The following is a 25,530-nucleotide window of genomic DNA, read 5'->3' on the forward strand; positions in this document are numbered from 1 at the left end:
CAGCTTTCTCAAGTGTCCCAAACTTTAGCGTCCACACATGCAGTGCCCTGCGCTTCCTCTCATACTCCGCCTGGAGTTACATTGCAAGACATCGCTTTCCTCATGTCATCTGCGGTATCTGATGCGTTGTCCGCTTTTCCCATGCTGCAGGGAAAGCACAAGAGGAAATGTAAAGAATCAGTAAATAAGCTATCTGACACAGTAGTGGCTATTTCGAATGTTCCCTCCCAGAAATCTGAAGAGGAAGATACTTCGGTAGAATCTGAGGGTGAAATCTCAGACAGTGTAATTCCTTCTTTTGATACTGATGTTGTATCTTTCAGGTTTAAGCTAGAACACCTCCGTTTGTTACTTAAGGAGGTTTTGGCTACCTTGGACGACTGACACTAGTGTCGTAGTCAATCCTAAGAAGTCTAGTAAACTTAAGTATTTTGATGTTCCTTCCATGGTGGAGGTTTTTCCTGTACTAGATTGAGCTACAGAGATTATTGCTAGGGAATGGGAGAGACCGGTATCCCTGCAACTTGGTCCTCTCTTCACACTTTTTCTAAATTCTATAAATTTGATACCTTTGCCTCGGCTGAGGCGTCTTTTGTGGAAAAGGTTTTTCAAGCAGTGGTGCCTTCTGTTTAGGTTCCCTGTCTTGTCCCTCCCTTATCATCTGTATCCTCTAGCTTAGGTATTGATTCCCAATAGTAATTTAGATGATCCGTAGACTCACCGTGTCATTAGAAAGAAAACAAAAACATAATTTATGTAAGAACTTACCTGATAAATTAATTTCTTTCATATTAGCAAGAGTCCATGAGCTAGTGACGTATGGGATATACATTCCTACCAGGAGGGGCAAAGTTTCCCAAACCTCAAAATGCCTATAAATACACCCCTCACCACACCCACAAATCAGTTTAACGAATAGCCAAGAAGTGGGGTGATAAGAAAAAAAAGTGCGAAAGCATGAAAAATAAGGAATTGGAATAGTTGTGCTTTATACAAAAAAATCATAATCACCACAAAAAAGGGTGGGTCTCATGGACTCTTGCTAACATGAAAGAAATGAATTTATCAGGTAAGTTCTTACATAAATTATGTTTTCTTTCATGTAATTAGCAAGAGTCCATGAGCTAGTGACGTATGGGATAATAAATACCCAAGATGTGGAACTTCCACGCAAGAGTCACTAGAGAGGGAGGGATAAAATAAAGACAGCCAATTCCGCTAAAAAATAATCCACACCCCAAAACAAAGTTTAAATTTTATAATGAAAAAAACTGAAATTATAAGCAGAAGAATCAAACTGAAACAGCTGCCTGAAGTACTTTTCTACCAAAAACTGCTTCAGAAGAAGAAAACACGGTAGAATTTAGTAAAAGTATGCAAAGAAGACCAAGTTGCTGCTTTGCAAATCTGATCAACCGAAGCTTCATTCCTAAATGCCCAGGAAGTAGAAACTGACCTAGTAGAATGAGCCGTAATCCTTTGAGGCGGAGTTCTACCCGACTCAACATAAGCATGATGAATCAAAGACTTTAACCAAGATGCCAAAGAAATGGCAGAGGCCTTCTGACCTTTCCTAGAACCAGAAAAGATAACAGACTAGAAGTCTTTCGGAAATCTTTAGTAGCTTCAACATAATATTTCAAAGCTCTTACTACATCCAAAGAATGTAATGATCTTTCCTTAGAATTCTTAGGATTAGGACACAATGAAGGAACCACAATCTCTCTACTAATGTTGTTAGAATTCACAACCTTAGGTAAAAATTTAAATGAGGTCAGCAATACTGCCTTATCCTGATGAAAAATCAGAAAACAGAATTTATGCTTACCTGATAAATTACTTTCTCCAACGGTGTGTCCGGTCCACGGCGTCATCCTTACTTGTGGGAATATCTCTTCAACAACAGGAAATGGCAAAGAGTCCCAGCAAAACCTGTCCATATTGTCCCCCTTAGGCATTCGACCGACGGACAGGAGGAAAAAACAAGGAGAAACTATAGGGTGCCGTGGTGACTGTAGTTAGAGAAAATAATTCATCAAACCTGATTAAAAAACCAGGGCGGGCCGTGGACCGGACACACCGTTGGAGAAAGTAATTTATCAGGTAAGCATAAATTCTGTTTTCTCCAACATTGGTGTGTCCGGTCCACGGCGTCATCCTTACTTGTGGGAACCAATACCAAAGCTTTAGGACACGGATGAAGGGAGGGAGCAAATCAGGTTACCTAAACAGAAGGCACCACGGCTTGCAAAACCTTTCTCCCAAAAATAGCCTCCGAAGAAGCAAAAGTATCAAATTTGTAAAATTTGGCAAAAGTGTGCAGTGAAGACCAAGTCGCTGCCTTACATATCTGATCAACAGAAGCCTCGTTCTTGAAGGCCCATGTGGAAGTCACAGCCCTAGTAGAGTGAGCTGTGATTCTTTCAGGAGGCTGCCGTCCGGCAGTCTCGTAAGCCAATCGGATGATGCTTTTAAGCCAAAAGGAAAGAGAGGTAGAAGTCGCTTTTTGACCTCTCCTTTTACCAGAATAGACGACAAACAGAGATGTTTGTCTGAACTCTTTTGTAGCTTCTAAATAGAATTTCAGAGCACGGACTACGTCCAAATTGTGTAACAAACGTTCCTTCTTTGAAACTGGATTCGGACACAAAGAAGGTACAACTATCTCCTGGTTAATATTTTTGTTGGAAACAACCTTTGGAAGAAAACCAGGCTTGGTACGCAAAACAACCTTATCTGAATGGAACACCAGATAGGGCGGAGAACACTGCAAAGCAGATAACTCAGAAACTCTTCTAGCAGAAGAAATAGCAACCAAAAACAAAACTTTCCAAGATAACTTAATATCTATGGAATGTAAAGGTTCAAACGGAACCCCTTGGAGAACTGAAAGAACTAGATTTAAACTCCAGGGAGGAGTCAAAGGTCTGTAAACAGGCTTCATCCTAACCAGAGCCTGAACAAATGCTTGAACATCTGGCACAGCTGCCAGTCGTTTGTGTAGTAAGACAGATAACGCAGAAATCTGTCCCTTTAGAGAACTCGCTGATAATCCTTTCTCCAAACCTTCTTGTAGAAAGGAAAGGATCTTTGGAATTTTGATCTTATTCCATAGGAATCCCTTGGATTCACACCAGCAGATATATCTTTTCCATATTTTATGGTAGATTTTTCTAGTTACCGGTTTTCTGGCTTGAACCAGAGTATCTATCACAGAATCTGAAAACCCACGCTTTGATAGAATCAAGCGTTCAATTTCCAAGCCGTCAGCTGGAGGGAGACCAGATTTGGATGTTCGAATGGACCCTGTACAAGAAGGTCCTGTCTCAAAGGTAGCTTCCATGGTGGAACCGATGACATATTCACCAGGTCTGCATACCAAGTCCTGCGTGGCCACGCAGGAGCTATCAAGATCACCGAGGCCCTCTCCTACTTCATCCTGGCTACCAGCCTGGGAATGAGAGGAAACGGTGGAAACACATAGGCTAGGTTGAAGGTCCAAGGCGCTACTAGTGCATCCACTAGTCGCCTTGGGATCCCTGGATCTGGACCCGTAGCAAGGAACCTTGAAGTTCTGACGAGACGCCATCAGATCCATGTCTGGAATGCCCCATAATTGAGTTAATTGGGCAAAGATCTCCGGGTGAAGTTCCCACTCGCCCGGATGGAATGTCTGGCGACTCAGATAATCCGCCTCCCAGTTTTCCACTCCTGGGATGTGGATCGCAGATAGGTGGCAGGAGTGATCCTCCGCCCATTCTATTATTTTGGTCACTTCTCTCATCGCCAGGGAACTCCTTGTTCCCCCCTGATGGTTGATGTAAGCAACAGTCGTCATGTTGTCTGATTGGAATCTTATGAATCTGGCCTTTGCTAGTTGAGGCCAAGCCCTGAGAGCATTGAATATCGCTCTCAGTTCCAGAATGTTTATCGGGAGAAGAGACTCTTCCCGAGACCATAGTCCCTGAGCTTTCAGGGATTCCCAGACCGCGCCCCAGCCCACTAGACTGGCGTCGGTCGTGACGATGACCCACTCTGGTCTGCGGAAGCTCATTCCCTGGGACAGGTGGTCCAGGGTTAGCCACCAACGGAGTGAGTCTCTGGTCTTCTGATCTACTTGAATCACTTCAGACAAGTCTGTATAGTCCCCATTCCACTGTTTCAGCATGCACAGTTGTAATGGTCTTAGATGAATTCGTGCAAAAGGAACTATGTCCATTGCTGCAACCATCAACCCTACTACTTCCATGCACTGAGCTACGGAAGGACGTGGAATAGAATGAAGAACTTGACAAGCGTTTAGAAGTTTTGACTTTCTGACTTCTGTCAGGAAAATCCTCATTTCTAAAGAATCTATTATTGTTCCCAAGAAAGGAACTCTTGTCGACGGAGACAGGGAACTTTTTTCTATGTTCACCTTCCATCCGTGAGATCTGAGAAAGGCCAGAACGATGTCTGTGTGAGCCTTTGCCTTTGATAGAGACGACGCTTGTATCAGAATGTCGTCCAAGTAAGGAACTACTGCAATGCCCCTTGGTCTTAGAATCGCTAGAAGGGACCCGAGTACCTTTGTGAAAATCCTTGGAGCAGTGGCTAGCCCGAATGGGAGGGCCACAAACTGGTAATGTTTGTCCAGAAAGGCGAACCTTAGGAACTGATGATGATCCTTGTGGATAGGGACATGTAGATACGCATCCTTTAGATCCACGGTAGTCATAAATTGACCTTCCTGGATTGTAGGTAGAATCGTTCGAATGGTCTCCATTTTGAATGATGGAACCCTGAGAAATTTGTTTAGGATCTTTAAATCCAGAATTGGTCTGAAAGTTCCCTCTTTTTTGGGAACTACAAACAGATTTGAGTAAAATCCCATTCCCTGTTCCGCCGTTGGAACTGGGTGTATCACTCCCATTTTTAACAGGTCTTCTACACAAAGTAAAAATGCCTGTCTCTTTATTTGGTTTGAGGATAAGTGAGACATGTGGAACCTTCCCCTTGGGGGTAGTTCCTTGAATTCCAGAAGATAACCCTGAGAGACTATTTCTAGTGCCCAGGGATCCTGAACATCTCTTGCCCAAGCCTGAGCAAAGGAGAGAGAGTCTGCCCCCTACTAGATCCGGTCCCGGATCGGGGGCTACTCCTTCATGCTGTTTTGTTAGCAGCAGCAGGCTTCTTGGCCTGCTTACCCTTGTTCCAGCCTTGCATCGGTTTGCAGGCTGGTTTGGTTTGTGAAGCATTACCCTCTTGTTTAGAGGATGCGGAATTAGAGGCCGGTCCGTTCCTGAAATTGCGAAAGGAACGAAAATTAGACTTATTCTTGGCTTTGAAAGGCCTATCTTGTGGGAGGGCGTGGCCCTTTCCCCCAGTGATGTCTGAGATAATCTCTTTCAATTCTGGCCCAAAGAGAGTTTTACCCTTGAAGGGGATATTAAGCAATTTTGTCTTGGAAGATACATCCGCTGACCAAGACTTTAGCCAAAGCGCTCTGCGCGCCACAATTGCAAACCCTGAATTTTTCGCCGCTAATCCAGCTAATTGCAAAGCGGCATCTAAAATAAAAGAATTAGCCAACTTAAGTGCGTGAACTCTGTCCATAACCTCCTCATACGGAGTCTCTCTACTGAGCGACTTTTCTAGTTCCTCGAACCAAAACCACGCTGCTGTAGTGACAGGAACAATGCACGAAATGGGTTGCAGAAGGTAACCTTGCTGTACAAAAATCTTTTTAAGCAAACCCTGCAATTTTTTATCCATAGGATCTTTGAAAGCACAATTATCCTCGATAGGAATAGTAGTGCGCTTGTTTAGAGTAGAAACTGCCCCCTCGACCTTAGGGACTGTCTGCCATAAGTCCTTTCTGGGGTCGACCATAGGAAATAATTTCTTAAATATAGGAGGGGGGACAAAAGGTATGCCGGGCTTCTCCCACTCCTTATTCACTATGTCCGCCACCCGCTTGGGTATAGGAAAAGCGTCGGGGTGCACCGGAAACTCTAGGAACTTGTCCATCTTGCATAATTTTTCTGGAATGACCAGGTTGTCACAATTATCCAGAGTAGATAACACCTCCTTAAGCAGTGCGCGGAGATGCTCTAATTTAAATGTCACAACATCAGGTTCAGCCTGTTGAGAAATTTTTCCTTAATCTGAAATTTCCCCATCTGACAAAACCTCCCTCATGGCCCCTTCAGATTGGTGTGAGGGTATGACAGAGCAATTATCATCAGCGCCCTTCTGCTCTTCAGTGTTTAAAACAGAGCAATCGCGCTTTCTCTGATATGTAGGCATTTTGGATAAAATATTTGCTATGGACTGCCGTCAATTGTTGCATAGTAATAAGCATTGGCGCGCTAGAGGTACTAGGAGCCTCCTGCGTGGGCAAAACTGGCGTAGAAACAGAAGGAGATGATGTAGAACTATGTCTACTCCCTTCATCTGATGAAACATCTTGGGCAATTTTATTATCTGTGGCAGTACTGTCCTTACTTTGTTTGGACGCTATGGCACAATTATCACACAATTTTGAAGGGGGAGACACATTGACTTTCATACATATAGAACATAGCTTATCTGAAGGTACAGACATGTTAAACAGGCTTAAACTTGTCAAAGCACAAAAACCGTTTTAAAACAAAACCGTTACTGTCTCTTTAAATTTTAAACAGTGCACACTTTATTACTGAATATGTGAAAAAGTATGAAGGAATTGTTCAAAATTTACCAAAATTTCACCACAGTGTCTTAAAGCATTAAAAGTATTGCACACCAAATTTCAGAGCTTTAACCCTTAAAATAAAGAGAACCGGAGCCGGTTACAGTTTTAACCCCTCTACAGTCCCAGCTACAGCCTTTGCTGCAACTTTACCAAACCCAGGGGGGAATACGATACCAAATGAAGCCTTCTAGGAACCTTTCCAACAACTTTCAGATCCACACACATGCATCTGCATGTCTTGCTCTCAACAAGTAACTGCGCAGTAATGGCGCGAAAATGAGGCTCAGCCTACAACTGGGAAGGCCCTTCCTGACTGAAAAGGTGTCTAACTCAGTGCCTGACGTTAAAAAACGTTCCCCAAGCTTATAAGTGTGAATTTCAAGCATAAACATGTATAAAATGCTCAAATAAAGCAATCGATTTTGCCCATAAAAGTGTCTACCAGTTTTACAGCCCATATTAAGCCCTTTATTCTGTTTGAGACTAAGAAAATGGCTTACCGGTCCCCATGAGGGGAAATGACAGCCTTCCAGCATTACACAGTCTTGTTAGAAATATGGCTAGTCATACCTTAAGCAGAAAAGTCTGCTAACTGTTTCCCCCAACTGAAGTTACTTCATCTCAACAGTCCTATGTGGAAACAGCAATCGATTTTAGTTACTGTCTGCTAAAATCATCTTCCTCTCACAAACAGAATTCTTCATCTTTTTCTGTTTCAGAGTAAATAGTACATACCAGCACTATTTTAAAATAACAAACTCTTGATAGTAGAATAAAAAACTACAACTAAACACCACATACTCTTAACCATCTCCGTGGAGATGTTGCCTGTGCAACGGTAAAGAGAATGACTGGGGTGGGCGGAGCCTAGGGGGGACTATATGGACAGCTTTTGCTGGGACTCTTTGCCATTTCCTGTTGGGGAAGAGATATTCCCACAAGTAAGGATGACGCCGTGGACCGGACACACCGTTGGAGAAAAGGAGATTCACAAGAAAGAGCAGATAACTCAGAAACTCTTCTAGCAGAAGAGATGGCCAAAAGAAACAAAACTTTCCAAGAAAGTAATTTAATATCTAGAGAATGCATAGGTTCAAAGGGAGGATTTTGTAGAGCTCCCAGAACCAAATTCAAACTCCAAGGAGGAGAAATTGACTTAATGACAGGTTTGATACGAACCAAAGCCTGTACAAAACAATGAATATCAGGAAGATTAGCAATCTTTCTGTGAAACAGCACAGAAAGAGCAGAAATTTGTCCTTTCAAGGAACTGGCAGATAAACCTTTATCCAGACCATCCTGAAGAAACTGTAAAATTCTAGGAATTCTAAAAGAATGCCAGGAAAATTGATGAGAAGAACACCAAGAAATGTAAGTCTTCCAGACTCGATAATATATCTTCCTAGACACAGATTTACGAACCTGTAACATAGTATTAATTACGGAGCCAGAGAAACCTCTATGACTAAGAATCAAGCGTTCAATCTCCATACCTTCAAATTTAATGTTTTGAGATCCTGATGGAAAAATGGGCCTTGAGATAGAAGGTCTGGTCTTAACGGAAGAGTCCAAGGTTGGCAACTGGCCATCCGAACAAGATCCGCATACCAAAACCTGTGAGGCCATGCTGGAGCCACCAGCAGTACAAACGAACGCTCCTTTAGAATCTTGAAAATCACTCTTGGAAGAAGAACTAGAGGCGGAGAGATATAGGCAGGATGATACTTCCAAGGAAGTGACAATGCATCCACTGCCTCCGCCTGAGAAGACAGATACCTGGGAAGTTTCTTGTTTAGATGAGAAGCCATCAGATCTATTTCTGGAAGACCCCAGATTTGAACAATCTGAAGAAACACCTCTGGGTGAAGAGACCATTCGCTCGGATGCAACGTCTGGCGACTGAAATAATCCGCTTCCCAATTGTCTATACCTGGGATATGAACCGCAGAAATTAGACAGGAGCTGGATTCCGCCCATAAAAGTATTCGAGATACTTCTTTCATCGCCAGAGGACTGTGAGTCCCCCCTTGATGATTGATATATGCCACGGTTGTGACATTGTCCGTCTGAAAACAAATGAACAATTCTCTCTTCAGAAGAGGCCACGACTGAAGAGCTCTGAAAATCACACGGAGTTCCAAAATGTTGATTGGTAATCTCGCCTCCCGAGATTCCCAAACCCCCTGCGCTGTCAGAGACCCCCATACCGCTCCCCAACCCGTCAGACTCGCATCTGTTGAGATCACAGTCCAGGTTGGAAGAACAAAAGAAGCCCCTTGAATTAAACGATGGTGATCTGTCCACCACGTCAGAGAGTGTCTTACAATCGGATTTAAAGATATTAACTGTGATATCTTTGTATAATCCCTGCACCACTGGTTTAGCATACAGAGCTGAAGAGGTCGCATGTGAAAACGAGCAAAGGGGATCGCGTCCGATGCAGCAGTCATAAGACCTAGAATTTCCATGCATAAGACTAACGAAGGGAATGATTGAAACCGAAGGTTTCGACAGGCTGAAATCAATTTCAGACGTCTCTTGTCCGTCAGAGACAAAGTCATGGACACTGAATCTATTTGGAAACCAAAAAAGGTTACCCTTGTCTGAGGAATCAATGAACTCTTTGGTAAATTGATCCTCCAACCATGTTCTTGAAGAAACGACACAAGTCGATTCGTATGAAATTCTGCTAAAAGTGAAGACTGAGCAAGTACCAAGATATCGTCCAAATAAGGAAATACCACAATACCCTGTTCTCTGATTACAGATAGAAGGGCACCGAGAACTTTTGAAAAAATCCTTAGAGCCGTTGCTAGGCCGAACGGCAGAGCCACCAATTGGTAATGCTTGTCTAGAAAAGAGAATCGTAGAAACTGAAAGTGATCTGGATGAATCAGAATATGCAGATATGCATCCTGCAAATCTATTGTGGACATATAATGCCCTTGCTGAACAAAAGGCAGAATAGTCCTTATAGTTACCATTTTGAATGTTGGTATCCTTACGTAACGATTCAATATTTTTAAATCCAGAACTGGTCTGAAGGAATTCTCCTTCTTTGGTACAATGAACAGATTTGAGTAAAACCCCAGCCCCTGTTCCAGAACTGGAACTGGCACAATTACTCCAGCCAACTCTAGATCTGAAACACATTTCAGAAATGCCTGAGCCTTCACTGGATTTATTGGAATGAGAGAATGAAAAAATCTTCTTGCAGGTGGCCTTACCTTGAAACCTATTCTGTACCCTTGTGAAACAATGTTCTGAATCCAAAGACTGAATCGAATTGATCCAAATTTCTTTGAAAAATCGTAATCTGCCCCCTACCAGCTGCGCTGGAATGAGCGCCGCACCTTCATGTGGACTTGGGAGCTGGCTTTGGCTTTCTAAAAGGCTTGGATTTATTCCAGACTGGAGACGGTTTCCAAACAAAAACCGTTCCTTTAGGGGAAGGATCAGGCTTCTGTTCCTTCTTCTGACGAAAGGAACGAAAATGATTAGCAGCCCTATATTTACCCTTAGATTTTTTATCCTGAGGTAAAAAAGTTCCTTTCCCCCCAGTAACAGTTGAAATAATAGAATCCAACTGATTACTTCATAAATAGCATCAGGGACAGGAAAAACTTCCGGAATAACCACAGGAGGTTTAAAAACCGAATTTAAACGCTTATTAGATTTAGTATCAAGAGGACTAGAATCCTCAATTTCTAAAGCGATTAAAACTTCTTTAAGTAAAGAACGAATAAATTCCATTTTAAATAAATATGAAGATTTATCAGTGTCAATATCTGAGACAGAATCCTCTGAACCAGAATAATCCTCATCAGAAACAGACAAATCAGAATGATGATGTTCATTTAAAAATTCATCTGAAAAATTAGAAGTTTTAAAAGACCTTTTACGCTTACTGGAAGGAGGAATAACAGACATAGCCTTCCTAATAGATTTAGAAACAAATTCTCTTATATTAACAGGAACATCCTGAGTATTAGATGTTGATGGAACAGCAACAGATAATGGAATATTACTAATGGAAATTGAATCTGCATTAACAAGTTTATCATGACATTCATCACAAACTACAGCCGGAGGAACAGATATCACAAGTTTACAACAAATACACTTAACTTTGGTAGTATCAGCATCAGGCAGCGTTTTTCCAGAAGTAGCTTCTGATCCAGGGTCAATCTGAGACATCTTGCAATATGTAAGAGAAAAAACAACATATAAAGCAAAATCTATTAAATTCCTTAAATGACAGTTTCAGGAATGGGAAAAAATGCCAATGAACAAGCCTCTAGTAACCAGAAGCAAAAGAAAAATGAGACTTAAATAATGAGAAAAAAAGGTGGAGACAAAAATGACGCCCACTTTTTTTAGTGCCAAAAAAAAAAAAAAGACGCCCACATTATTGGCGCCAAAATGCTTTTGGCGCCGAAAATGACGCCACATCCGGTGACGCCGACACTTTTGTCGCAAAACGTCAAAAAAATTATGCAATCACGAACAACTTCCGGCGACAAGTATGACGCTGGAAATGACAAAGAATTTTTTTGCGCCAAAAAAGTCCGCGCCAAGAATGACGCAATAAAATGAAGCATTTTCCGCCCCCGCGAGCCTAACAGCCCACAGAGAAAAAAGTCAATTTAAAGGTAAGAAAAAAATTGATTATTCATATGCATTATCCCAAATAATGAAACTGTCTGTCTGAAATAAGGAATATTGATCATCCTGAATCAAGGCAAATAAATGTTTAAACACATATATTTAGAACTTTTACATAAAAGTGCCCAACCATAGCTGAGAGTGTCACAAAAAATAAGATTTACTTACCCCAGGACACTCATCTACATGTAGTAGAAAGCCAAACCAGTACTGAAACGAGAATCAGTAGAGGTAGTGGTAAATAAGAGTATATCGTCGATCTGAAAAGGGAGGTAAGAGATGAATCTCTACGACCGATAACAGAGAACCTATGAAAAAGATCCCGTAGAAGGAGACCATTGAATTCAAATAGGCAATACTCTCCTGACATTCACTGCACACAGAGGAAAACCGGGCTCCAGCCTGCTGCGAAGCGCATATCAACGTAGAATCTAGCACAAACTTACTTCACCACCTCCATGGGAGGCAAAGTTTGTAAAACTGATTTGTGGGTGTGGTGAGGGGTGTATTTATAGGCATTTTGAGGTTTGGGAACTTTGCCCCTCCTGGTAGGAATGTATATCCCATACGTCACTAGCTCATGGACTCTTGCTAATTACATGAAAGAAATGTATTCTTACCTGATCAATTTATTTCTCTTTCTTGACACTGAGTCCACAGCCCGCCCTGTTTTTTAAGACAGGTTTTCTTGTTATGTTATAAACCTCAGACACCTCTGCACCTTGTTGCTTCCTTCTCTCCTTTTTCTTTGGTCGAATGACTGGGGTTGGAGGGAAGGGAGGTGATATTTAACAGCTTTGCTGTGGTGCTCTTTGCCCCATCCTGCTGGGCAGGAGTGATATTACCAATAGTAATTAGATGATCCATGGACTCACTGTGTCAAGAAATAAATAAATTTATCAGGTAAGCATAAATTTAGTTTTTATGGTAAAAGATACCAGTGTTCGAATGATCTAGTATTTTGTGGCTGAGCTTTCTGAATATAAAAACTGGGCATTGTAAGCCCAATTTAGCTCCTCCAAATAAAGAGTGGTGGATGGAGTTTAACTATTGAAAAACAATTTCAGTAAACAAGATGTTAATGTGCTTAAATAACATATTTAGAGACTTGGTTTTCGTTCATAGCATTATTAAATTTATTGGTAAATTTCAGACTAAGAATGTTGCAATGAAAAATATATTACTGTACATGCAAAACTATATATATATATATATATATATATATATATATATATATATATATATATATATATATATATATATATATATATATAGTTTTGCATGTACAGTAATATATTTTTCATTGCAACATTCTTAGTCTGAAATTCAACTCGCATGGGACACAACACATTGCTCTGCGCGCCCAGGGGGCTTGACAATTTTGTATTTTTGTATATTTGTATCTGCCAGAATGTCAGATTAGTACTTATAGCTCACATACTTTTACATAGGATTGGTCATAGCAAGCCTTGGGATAAATATGGGGGACATTAAATTAGCAGTAACAGACCTCATATATATCTATATATATCTGATTGACTTTTATTATTTGTTTATTTTTCATCTAGTTCAAATGCTAGAAGTTTAAATGCCTAATCTATGTTGCAATGTTTATATGATATGGCTTATGTGTATATTTCCTTAAGATTGAGTCCTGTAACTGGATACAGAGAGGTGGATATGTTTTTAAACAGTGCAACTGATAGATAGATTCCTCTTCTTGCATGATGTTTACTTTGATTATTTGATTATTTGATTAGTGTGTTTTCCATCATTGCTTGTCTAAATATACTTTAAGCTACTTAAACTGGATCAGTAACTAATTACAGTGATTCTATTGTAACTACTGAATATCTACTACTACTGATGATTGTACATATTAGTGTTCAACTATGAGGTTATGCAAAATACTTGCATATGCAGTTTGTTTTATTTTGTACTTTGATTGTGTTTTCTGGTGGTATGGTCATGGGGCCTTGTTTGTGTGTTACCATGGTGATGGATTTTTGGCGCAATTTTGAGGTTTGTGATGGGTGGGGCTAGTGCTATATATTGCACACTTTGTTCACTTGCACTGTTGTCTGGTCTGAGGAAGGGGTCTGCGAACCCCGAAACGTTACCACAATAAAGATTTGAAGGTTTCTGAAACTAAATCCAGTGAGTGCAGTCCTTTATTGGATATAGACTGTATACTTGTTTGACTTTGCACCCTGGTTGATGACTACACAGCATTGGGAGTGCAGACACACACGGAGGATATATATATATATATATATATATATATATTAGAACAACTAATCGGCATAATCGATAATCGATTATGAAAATAGTTGTCAACGAATCTCATAATCGATTAGTTGGTTTGCAATTAGATTGTCTGTGCACAGCACCAGCTGCTTCACTCCAATGAGCTCCTGCACATGGTATTGTGTTTTATGGTTATGCCCTTAGCCTAAAGGACCTCTACAGACATTTTACTTTTCACTTTTTCATGACAGTAAAAGTTTCTGTTTAAGTTTACATCTACTCCTGGCTTATGTGCAACCCAGAAATAAAATAGGAGTCATAATTTGGATTGCTTATATCAAATCAGGTGATTTGGGGCTATGCTTTGTATGATATATTACTGAGCTTGTTATTTACACTTAGTCCTAGAGTGATGGGATTTGTTATATGAATTGATGTGCACTATTATCCGATTGCACAATTATTAGCGGATCGCTTGCTATTGCTGATTATATGTACTGTATATATAAATGTGCAAGGCTGTGTCCTTTTACTGATATATAATCTTTAGCCCTTTTTTTCTTATTATTTTTAATTAATTGAAATATGTACCAAATTCAACCTCCTATAAGTATATATTATTTTAAGAGGGGACTAGATATTTTACCCCTAACCTTATAGCTGGTTATTTACCAGTGCATATAGATATTCAAGATATTTTTATGTTAAAATGAAGTCCAGGCTTACTTTGTTGAGAGGCCCCTTGCATGGGTGGAGAACAAAGCTAAATATCCCACCTTGGTGAAATTGGCAGAACCCTACTTGTGCATCTTGGGCACCTCAACACCACCTGAGCGCCTCCTCTTGAATGCAGACAAAATAGCTTGCAAAAAGAGAGCCAGCCTCAGCCAGGAGCATGTGGACATGTTGACATTTTTGAATGTCAATGCAAAGTTTCTGAAAGAGTGAATAACAGAATGCTATAAACAGTGATAGTTTATCTCTTACTAGTTCTACCTCTTTTCAAACAGTTTGTAGTTTTGTTTAATTATAAAAATGTGCTCTTCTGCTTAAAAAAATTGGACCAACAGTTGTTTTAATGTAAAGTTTTAGTCGGAAGTTTATATTTATAACACTCAGTACATGGATTTTATTTTAAATATAGGAAAAAATGTATTTATTTTTTTATCTGATTAGTCGATTAATCAAAAAAAATAATTGGCCGATTAATTGATTATAAAAAACATAATTTATGCTTACCTGATAAATTCCTTTCTCCTGTAGTGTAGTCAGTCCACGGGTCATCCATTACTTATGGGATATTAACTCCTCCCTAACAGGAAGTGCAAGAGGATCACCCAAGCAGAGCTGCTATATAGCTCCTCCCCTCTACGTCATACCCAGTCATTCGACTGAAAACCAAACGAGAAAGGAGAAACTATAGGGTGCAGTGGTGACTGGAGTATAATTTAAAATTTAGACCTGCCATAAAAAACAGGGCGGGCCGTGGACTGACTACACTACAGGAGAAAGGAATTTATCAGGTAAGCATAAATTATGTTTTCTCCTGTTAAGTGTAGTCAGTCCACGGGTCATCCATTACTTATGGGATACCAATACCAAAGCTAAAGTACACGGATGACAGGAGGGACAGGCAGGATCTTTACACGGAAGGAACCACTGCCTGAAGAACCTTTCTCCCAAAAACAGCCTCAGAAGAAGCAAAAGTGTCAAATTTGTAAAATTTGGAAAAAGTATGAAGAGAAGACCAAGTTGCAGCCTTGCAAATCTGTTCAACAGAGGCCTCATGTCAGACATGTTTAAACAAACTAGCAATTAAACCAGCAAGCTTGGAAAATACTTTTCAAATAAATTTACAAGCAATATAAAAAACGTTACTGTGCCTTTAAGAAGCACACAAAAAACTGTCACAGTTGAAATAACATGAACCGGATTACTTATAGAAACCAAATTTTCACATTAAATTTATTAATTTAGCAAAGGATTGCACCCACTAGCAAATGGATGATTAACCCCTTAATATCAAAAAACGGATAACAATAAAAATATATACGTTTTTTATCACAGTCAAAGCACAGTCTCACAGGTCTGCTGTGACTGATTACCTCCCTCAAAACTAGTTTTGGAGACCCCTGAGCTCTGTAGAGACGTCCTGGATCATGCAGGGAGAACAGGAAGACTTGTGACTGAATTTTTACTGCGCAGTAAAAGCGCCAAAATAGGCCCCTCCCACTCATACTACAACAGTGGGGAAGCTCAGTAAACTGATTTTATTCAAAACAAACGACAGCCATGTGGAAAAATAATGCCCAAAAAAATTTTCACCAAGTACCTCAGAGAAAAAACTATTAACATGCCAGTAAACGTTTTAAATATAAATATATGAGATGTTAATAAAAAGCCTGTTGCTAGTCGCTTTCACTGCAGAGAGGCTATAAGTTATATATATACAGTATTTTCTTAGTGAAGTGCCATTCCCCAGAAATACTTCAGTGCAAGCATACACACATATCAGCCTGATACCAGTTACTACTACTGCATTTAAGGCTGTACTTACATTACATCAGTATTAGCAGTATTTTCTCAGTCAATTCCATTCCTTAGAAAAACATAATTTATGTAAGAACTTACCTGATAAATTCATTTCTTTCATATTAGCAAGAGTCCATGAGCTAGTGACGTATGGGATATACATTCCTACCAGGAGGGGCAAAGTTTCCCAAACCTCAAAATGCCTACAAATACACCCCTCACCACACCCACAATTCAGTTTAACGAATAGCCAAGAAGTGGGGTGATAAAAAAGTGCGAAAGCATATAAAATAAGGAATTGGAATAATTGTGCTTTATACAAAATCAAAACCACCACAAAAAAAGGGCGGGCCTCATGGACTCTTGCTAATATGAAAGAAATGAATTTATCAGGTAAGTTCTTACATAAATTATGTTTTCTTTCATGTAATTAGCAAGAGTCCATGAGCTAGTGACGTATGGGATAATGATTACCCAAGATGTGGATCTTTTCCACACAAGAGTCACTAGAGAGGGAGGGATAAAATAAAGACAGCCAATTCCTGCTGAAAATAATCCACACCCAAAATAAAGTTTAACGAAAAACATAAGCAGAAGATTCAAACTGAAACCGCTGCCTGAAGTACTTTTCTACCAAAAACTGCTTCAGAAGAAGAAAATACATCAAAATGGTAGAATTTAGTAAAAGTATGCAAAGAGGACTAAGTTGCTGCTTTGCAAATCTGATCAACCGAAGCTTCATTCCTTAACGACCAGGAAGTAGAAACTGACCTAGTAGAATGAGCTGTAATTCTCTGAGGCGGAGTTTTACCCGATTTAACATAGGCAAGATGAATTAAAGATTTCAACCAAGATGCCAAAGAAATGGCAGAAGCTTTCTGGCCTTTTCTAGAACCGGAAAAGATAACAAATAGACTAGAAGTCTTTCGGAAAGATTTAGTAGCTTCAACATAATATTTCAAAGCTCTAACAACATCCAAAGAATGCAACGATTTCTCCTTAGAATTCTTAGGATTAGGACATAATGAAGGAACCACAATTTCTCTACTAATGTTGTTGGAATTCACAACTTTAGGTAAAAATTCAAAAGAAGTTCGCAACACCGCCTTATCCTGATGAAAAATCAGAAAAGGAGACTCACAAGAAAGAGCAGATAATTCAGAAACTCTTCTGGCAGAAGAGATGGCCAAAAGGAACAAAACTTTCCAAGAAAGTAATTTAATGTCCAATGAATGCATAGGTTCAAACGGAGGAGCTTGAAGAGCCCCCAGAACCAAATTCAAACTCCAAGGAGGAGAAATTGACTTAATGACAGGTTTTATACGAACCAAAGCTTGTACAAAACAATGAATATCAGGAAGAATAGCAATCTTTCTGTGAAAAAGAACAGAAAGAGCAGAGATTTGTCCTTTCAAGGAACTTGCGGACAAACCTTTATCTAAACCATCCTGAAGAAACTGTAAAATTCTCGGTATTCTAAAAGAATGCCAAGAAAAAAGATGAGAAATACACCAAGAAATATAAGTCTTCCAGACTCTATAATATATCTCTCTAGATACAGATTTACGAGCCTGTAACATAGTATTAATCACAGAGTCAGAGAAACCTCTTTGACCAAGAATCAAGCGTTCAATCTCCATACCTTTAAATTTAAGGATTTCAGATCCTGATGGAAAAAAGGACCTTGTGACAGAAGGTCTGGTCTTAACGGAGTCCACGGTTGGCAAGAGGCCATCCGGACAAGATCCGCATACCAAAACCTGTGAGGCCATGCCGGAGCTACCAGCAGAACAAACGAGCATTCCTTCAGAATCTTGGAGATTACTCTTGGAAGAAGAACTAGAGGCGGAAAGATATAGGCAGGATGATACTTCCAAGGAAGTGATAATGCATCCACTGCCTCCGCCTGAGGATCCCGGGATCTGGACAGATACCTGGGAAGTTTCTTGTTTAGATGGGACGCCATCAAATCTATTTCTGGAAGTTCCCACATTTGAACAATCTGAAGAAATACCTCTGGGTGAAGAGACCATTCGCCCGGATGCAACGTTTGGCGACTGAGATAATCCGCTTCCCAATTGTCTACACCTGGGATATGAACCGCAGAGATTAGACAGGAGCTGGATTCCGCCCAAACCAAAATTCGAGATACTTCTTTCATAGCCAGAGGACTGTGAGTTCCTCCTTGATGATTGATGTATGCCACAGTTGTGACATTGTCTGTCTGAAAACAAATGAACGATTCTCTCTTCAGAAGAGGCCAAAACTGAAGAGCTCTGAAAATTGCACAGAGTTCCAAAATATTGATCGGTAATCTCACCTCCTGAGATTCCCAAACTCCTTGTGCCGTCAGGGATCCCCACACAGCTCCCCAACCTGTGAGACTTGCATCTGTTGAAATTACAGTCCAGGTCGGAAGCACAAAAGAAGCCCCCTGAATTAAACGATGGTGATCTGTCCACCACGTTAGAGAGTGTCGAACAATCGGTTTTAAAGATATTAATTGAGATATCTTTGTGTAATCCTTGCACCATTGATTCAGCATACAAAGCTGAAGAGGTCGCATGTGAAAACGAGCAAAGGGGATCGCGTCCGATGCAGCAGTCATAAGACCTAGAATTTCCATGCATAAGGCTACCGAAGGGAATGATTGTGACTGAAGGTTTCGACAAGCTGCAATCAGTTTTAGACGTCTCTTGTCTGTTAAAGACAGAGTCATGGACACTGAATCTATCTGGAAACCCAGAAAGGTTACCCTTGTCTGAGGAATCAATGAACTTTTTGGTAAATTGATCCTCCAACCATGATCTTGAAGAAACAACACAAGTCGATTCGTATGAAATTCTGCTAAATGTAAAGACTGAGCAAGTACCAAGATATCGTCCAAATAAGGAAATACCACAATACCCTGTTCTCTGATTACAGACAGAAGGGCACCGAGAACCTTTGTAAAAATTCTTGGAGCTGTAGCTAGGCCAAACGGCAGAGCCACAAACTGGTAATGCTTGTCCAGAAAAGAGAATCTCAGGAACCGATAATGATCTGGATGAATCGGAATATGCAGATATGCATCCTGTAAATCTATTGTGGACATATAATTCCCTTGCTGAACAAAAGGCAAGATAGTCCTTACAGTTACCATCTTGAACGTTGGTATCCTTACATAACGATTCAATATTTTTAGATCCAGAACTGGTCTGAAGGAATTCTCCTTCTTTGGTACAATGAAGAGATTTGAATAAAACCCCATCCCCTGTTCCTGAACTGGAACTGGCATAATTACTCCAGTCAACTCTAGATCTGAAACACAATTCAGAAATGCTTGAGCTTTTACTGGATTTACTGGGACACGGGAAAGAAAAAATCTCTTTGCAGGAGGTCTCATCTTGAAACCAATTCTGTACCCTTCTGAAACAATGTTCTGAATCCAAAGATTGTGAACAGAATTGATCCAAATTTCTTTGAAAAAACGTAACCTGCCCCCTACCAGCTGAGCTGGAATGAGGGCCGCACCTTCATGTGGACTTAGAAGCAGGCTTTGCCTTTCTGGCTGGCTTGGATTTATTCCAGATTGGAGATGGTTTCCAAACTGAAACTGCTCCTGAGGATGAAGGATCAGACTTTTGTTCTTTGTTGAAACGAAAACGATTATTAGCCCTGTTTTTACCTTTAGATTTTTTATCCTGTGGTAAAAAAGTTCCTTTCCCACCAGTAACAGTTGAAATAATAGAATCCAACTGAGAACCAAATAATTTGTTACCCTGGAAAGAAATGGAAAGTAGAGTTGATTTAGAAGCCATATCAGCATTCCAAGTCTTAAGCCATAAAGCTCTTCTAGCTAAAATAGCTAGAGACATAAACCTGACATCAACTGTGATAATATCAAAGATGGCATCACAGATAAAATTATTAGCATGCTGCAGAAGAATAATAATATCATGAGAATCATGATGTGTTACTTGTTGCGCTAAAGTTTCCAACCAAAAAGTTGAAGCTGCAGCAACATCAGCCAAAGATATAGCAGGTCTAAGAAGATTACCTGAACACAGATAAGCTTTTCTTAGAAAAGATTCAATTTTCCTATCTAAAGGATCCTTAAACGAAGTACCATCTGACGTAGGAATAGTAGTACGTTTAGCAAGGGTAGAAATAGCCCCATCAACTTTAGGGATTTTGTCCCAAAATTCTAATCTGTCAGACGGCACAGGATATAATTGCTTAAAACGTTTAGAAGGAGTAAATGAATTACCCAATTTATCCCATTCTTTGGAAATTACTGCAGAAATAGCATTAGGAACAGGAAAAACTTCTGGAATAACCACAGGAGATTTAAATACCTTATCCAAACGTTTAGAATTAGTATCAAGAGGACCAGAATCCTCTATTTCTAAAGCAATTAGAACTTCTTTAAGTAAAGAACGAATAAAATCCATTTTAAATAAATATGAGGATTTATCAGCATCAACCTCTGAGACAGAATCCTCTGAACCAGAAGAGTCATCAGAATCAGAATGATGATGTTCATTTAAAAATTCATCTGTAGGGAGAGAAGTTTTAAAAGATTTTTTACGTTTACTAGAAGGAAAAAAAACAGACATAGCCTTCTTTATGGATTCAGAAACAAAATCTCTTATGTTATCAGGAACATTCTGCACCTTAGATGTTGAAGGAACTGCAACAGGCAATGGTACTTTACTAAAGGAAATATTATCTGCATTAACAAGTTTGTCATGACAATCAATACAAACAACAGCTGGAGGAATAGCTACCAAAAGTTTACAGCAGATACACTTAGCTTTGGTAGATCCAGCACTAGACAGCGATTTTCCTGTAGTATCTTCTGACTCAGATGCAACGTGAGACATCTTGCAATATGTAAGAGAAAAAACAACATATAAAGCAAAATTGATCAAATTCCTTAAATGACAGTTTCAGGAATGGGAAAAAATGCCAAAGAACAAGCTTCTAGCAACCAGAAGCAATAAAAAATGAAACTTAAATAATGTGGAGACAAAAGCGACGCCCATATTTTTTAGCGCCAAATAAGACGCCCACATTATTTGGCGCCTAAATGCTTTTGGCGCCAAAAATGACGCCACATCCGGAACGCCGACATTTTTTGGCGCAAAATAACGTCAAAAAATGACGCAACTTCCGGCGACACGTATGACGCCGGAAACGGAAAAGAATTTTTGCGCCAAAAAAGTCTGCGCCAAGAATGACGCAATAAAATGAAGCATTTTCAGCCCCCGCGAGCCTAACAGCCCACAGGGAAAAAGAGTCAAATTTTTGAAGGTAAGAAAAAATGATTAAATCAAATGCATTATCCCAAATATGAAACTGACTGTCTGAAAAATAAGGAAAGTTGAACATTCTGAGTCAAGGCAAATAAATGTTTGAATACATATATTTAGAACTTTATAAACAAAGTGCCCAACCATAGCTTAGAGTGTCACAGAAAATAAGATTTACTTACCCCAGGACACTCATCTACATGTTTGTAGAAAGCCAAACCAGTACTGAAACGAGAATCAGCAGAGGTAATGGTATATATAAGAGTATATCGTCGATCTGAAAAGGGAGGTAAGAGATGAATCTCTACGACCGATAACAGAGAACCTATGAAATAGACCCCGTAGAAGGAGATCACTGCATTCAAATAGGCAATACTCTCCTCACATCCCTCTGACATTCACTGCACGCTGAGAGGAAAACCGGGCTCCAACTTGCTGCGGAGCGCATATCAACGTAGAATCTTAGCACAAACTTACTTCACCACCTCCATCGGAGGCAAAGTTTGTAAAACTGAATTGTGGGTGTGGTGAGGGGTGTATTTGTAGGCATTTTGAGGTTTGGGAAACTTTGCCCCTCCTGGTAGGAATGTATATCCCATACGTCACTTGCTCATGGACTCTTGCTAATTACATGAAAGAAATAATATACTGCAACATACCTCCTTGCAGGTGAACCCTGCCCGCTGTCCCCTGTTCTGAAGTTACCTCGCTCCTCAGAATGGCCGAGAACAGCAAATGGATCTTAGTTACGTCCGCTAAGATCATACACAACTCAGGTAGATTCTTCTTCTAATGCTGCCTGAGAAAAAACAACACACTCCGGTGCTGTTTAAAATAACAAACTTTTGATTGAAGAAATAAAAACTAATTTTAATAACCACAGTCCTCTCACACATCCTATCTATTAGTTAGGTGCAAGAGAATGACTGGGTATGACGTAGACGGGAGGAGCTATATAGCAGCTCTGCTTGGGTGATCCTCTTGCACTTCCTGTTAGGGAGGAGTTAATATCCCATAAGTAATGGATGACCCGTGGACTGACTACACTTAACAGGAGAAATAATCGTTAGTTGCAGCATATATATATATATATATATATATATATATATATATATATATATATATATATATATATATATACTGTATATATATATATATATATATATATATATATATATATATATATATATTATAATACAACATTTATAATCCCACTCGGTATCTTCTGCACAGCAGTGTGTGCAACAATGTTTTTCTTTGTGACAAACACAGCTGTAATATAGTTCTCAGGATACATTCACCATCATTAGCCTACCTAAGTATGCTTTCATGGAAGAGAGCTAGGTTTCAACAAAAAGTACCAAAAGAAAAGTAAATATTGAAAATAAGTTAGAATTCATTTTTTTAAAAATAAAAATGGCAGACTATCTGAATCATGAAGGTTCAATTTGGATTTCCACGTCCCTTTAATATGCACAGGGTGTTCATGCTTACAATGTAAAGCCACTGCACTAAATGTAGCACCTGACCTTCCTTAATGTTTTATTGTAATCTGGTTTTCTAATGTGTTATTTACTACATATACAATGCAGAAACAATTACTATATACATATGTATAACCATTTACATAAAAAAGTCAACTTTTGCGTGCAACTTATTCAGTTACCTGCAATTGCTGCAGCGGATGGATCACACTGTGCCAGAGTGAGGCGCATCTGTGACAAAACATACTCCTTTTCCAGGTCCTGCAACTCTAAGATATCAATCTGCCGGCCTGCTGTTAAAGAGCACAATTGGAATTTTAAAATTTGAATCAAGTACTGTGTGAAAAACAGAAGTGCATCTTATACATTTCAAACAATTGTACAAACTTACTGGGTATGATGGGCGATTCTCCATCATGGGTTCTCTTGGGAGATGCTCCTGGGCGTTCATACTTAAAAAAAACAATGAACAGAATTTTTTTTTTTTGAGTATTTAATGAAAAAGTGTTGCTGACTTGCTTACTGGCAAATCAAGATGGATTTTTTTTTACAAAAAGTTTACCACCAAGGTTCTATTTTTTTTTTTTTTTTTTTAAGTTTTGTCATATTTTATGCACAGATTTTGTTCAGTATATTTGCATGTCCTCTGTATTATTACTCTATTTTTAGATCCTTTATATGAACTATATCCAGTAAGAGAAATACTTTTAGACCTCTTAATTGGTCGTGTGCTTCAACTAAGTGATCAAATGTATTAGCATCTCAATAGGATACTCCATAAATAGGGAGTATCATAGAAAGGTATGCCCTAAACTAGAAAATGGTGTGACAAAAGGGACATTTTTATTGTTTATATTGATTTGTTTTAAAACTTTCAGTGCTGAGATATTTGAAACCCAAAATGCATATACATATACAATATATATACAATATATATATATATATATATATATATATATATATATATATATATATATATATATATATATATATATATATATATATATATATATATGTGTAACACTACTCCTAAAAGTGAATCTGGGTGCAAAAATGAAATGAATATTGTTGCAAACAAATGCACTCAAGTCAAAAAACAAAAATGTATTGATGTTTCGGGGTTCACAGACCCCTTCATCAGAATATGAATATGAAAATATATATATATATATATATATATATATATATATATATATATATCAGGGGCGTGCACTCATAGGAGGCAGGGGAGGCAGTGCCTACCCTGCCATATGTGGCCAAAGCTTAATTAAATTTTAATAAAAAAAAAATGTCCCCAAAAAAATAATTTTCCACCATGTAATGCTATGGAGAGGCAGGTACAGGAACGCTTCTCTCCATTGCAGTACATGGGTCAAAGGAAAAGCTGTGCTGCAGCGCCACCTGTGTTCTGTCAATATATTAGCAGCAAAAATTGGGACTAATAGGAGGCACCCCTCTTGATGCCTCCTAGCAAGTAAAGTAGTATTCTACATCTCTTGTGATTCACAAATTGTGTTCAGATACAACTCATTAACAGGGGGGGGGGGGGGGGCAGTAAGTGAGCATAACCCAAACAGAAGAGTAAAGTAGTATTCTACATCTCTTGTGATTCCCACATTGTGTTCAGATACAGCTCATTAACAGGGGGGGACAGTAAGTGAGCATAACCTAATACTGACAGGAAGTCAAAGGGTCAATTCAAATTTAAATCCATAATTTAAAGCCCAGAGTTTGAAGTTAAAGGGACACTAAACCCAAACATTTTCTTTTGTGATTCAGACAAAGCATGCAATTTTAAGCAACTTTCTAATTTACTCCTATTATCAAATTTTCTTCATTCTCTTGGTATCTTTATTTGAAATGCAAGAATGTACGTTTAGATGCCGGCCCATTTTTGATGAATAACCTGGGTTATTCTTGCTGATTGGTGGATAAATTCATCCACCAATAAAAAGTGCTGTCCAGAGTCCTGAACCAAAAAAAGACGCTTAGATGCCTTCTTTTTCAAATAAAGATAGCAAGTGAATGAAGAAAAATTGATAATAGGAGTAAATTAGAAAGTTGCTTAAAATTGCATGCTGTATCTGAATCATGAAAGATAAAATTTGGGTTCAGTGTCCCTTTAAGTGTGCAGTGTCCACATTATTTAAATTAAAGTTTTTGACATTGAATATTGCTAAGCCTCCCTTTTTCATGGTTATTTGATTTAATTAGGTACAAACTCCATATATGTTATGTCTGTTCAGTCAGAGGATGCAGTATCTATTTTTATTTTTCTCTGTGTCTGCTGTTAACTTGTAATTCACAAATCAATTGAAAGCTGTTGCATTCTGTTTTTAATATGTGCTGCTTTTATACAAGTTTATATTAATAAAAAGGAGATAATGAGTCATTTAAAAAATATATGTAATTATTGCAGTTGTTACATGTTTTTAGAAATAAGGCCACTGTAAAGTAACTGGTTAAACACATAGTCAAAGGGAGACATTTAAAATTAAACTTTCATGATTGAGGTAGAGCATGCTATTTTAATAGACTTTTCTAGTTATTTATATTTTGAGAATTAGCATCAACTGTTACTGGCCCCATGTCA

General features: G+C 39.0%; 1 protein-coding gene across 1 annotated transcript in view; it reads right to left on the bottom strand.

Annotated features, from left to right (window-relative positions):
* Positions 1 to 25,530, bottom strand: part of NUP160 (nucleoporin 160) — a gene marked incomplete in the record, with an annotated part of 310,239 nt that overhangs the window by 172,643 nt on the left and 112,066 nt on the right. Inside the window, 2 exon segments of the mRNA XM_053689299.1 lie at positions 23,120 to 23,230; positions 23,329 to 23,389. Coding sequence (XP_053545274.1) covers positions 23,120 to 23,230; positions 23,329 to 23,389 — 172 coding nt within the window.

Source organism: Bombina bombina, chromosome 7 (genome assembly GCF_027579735.1).
Source record: "Bombina bombina isolate aBomBom1 chromosome 7, aBomBom1.pri, whole genome shotgun sequence".
NCBI classification, from domain to species: domain Eukaryota; kingdom Metazoa; phylum Chordata; class Amphibia; order Anura; family Bombinatoridae; genus Bombina; species Bombina bombina.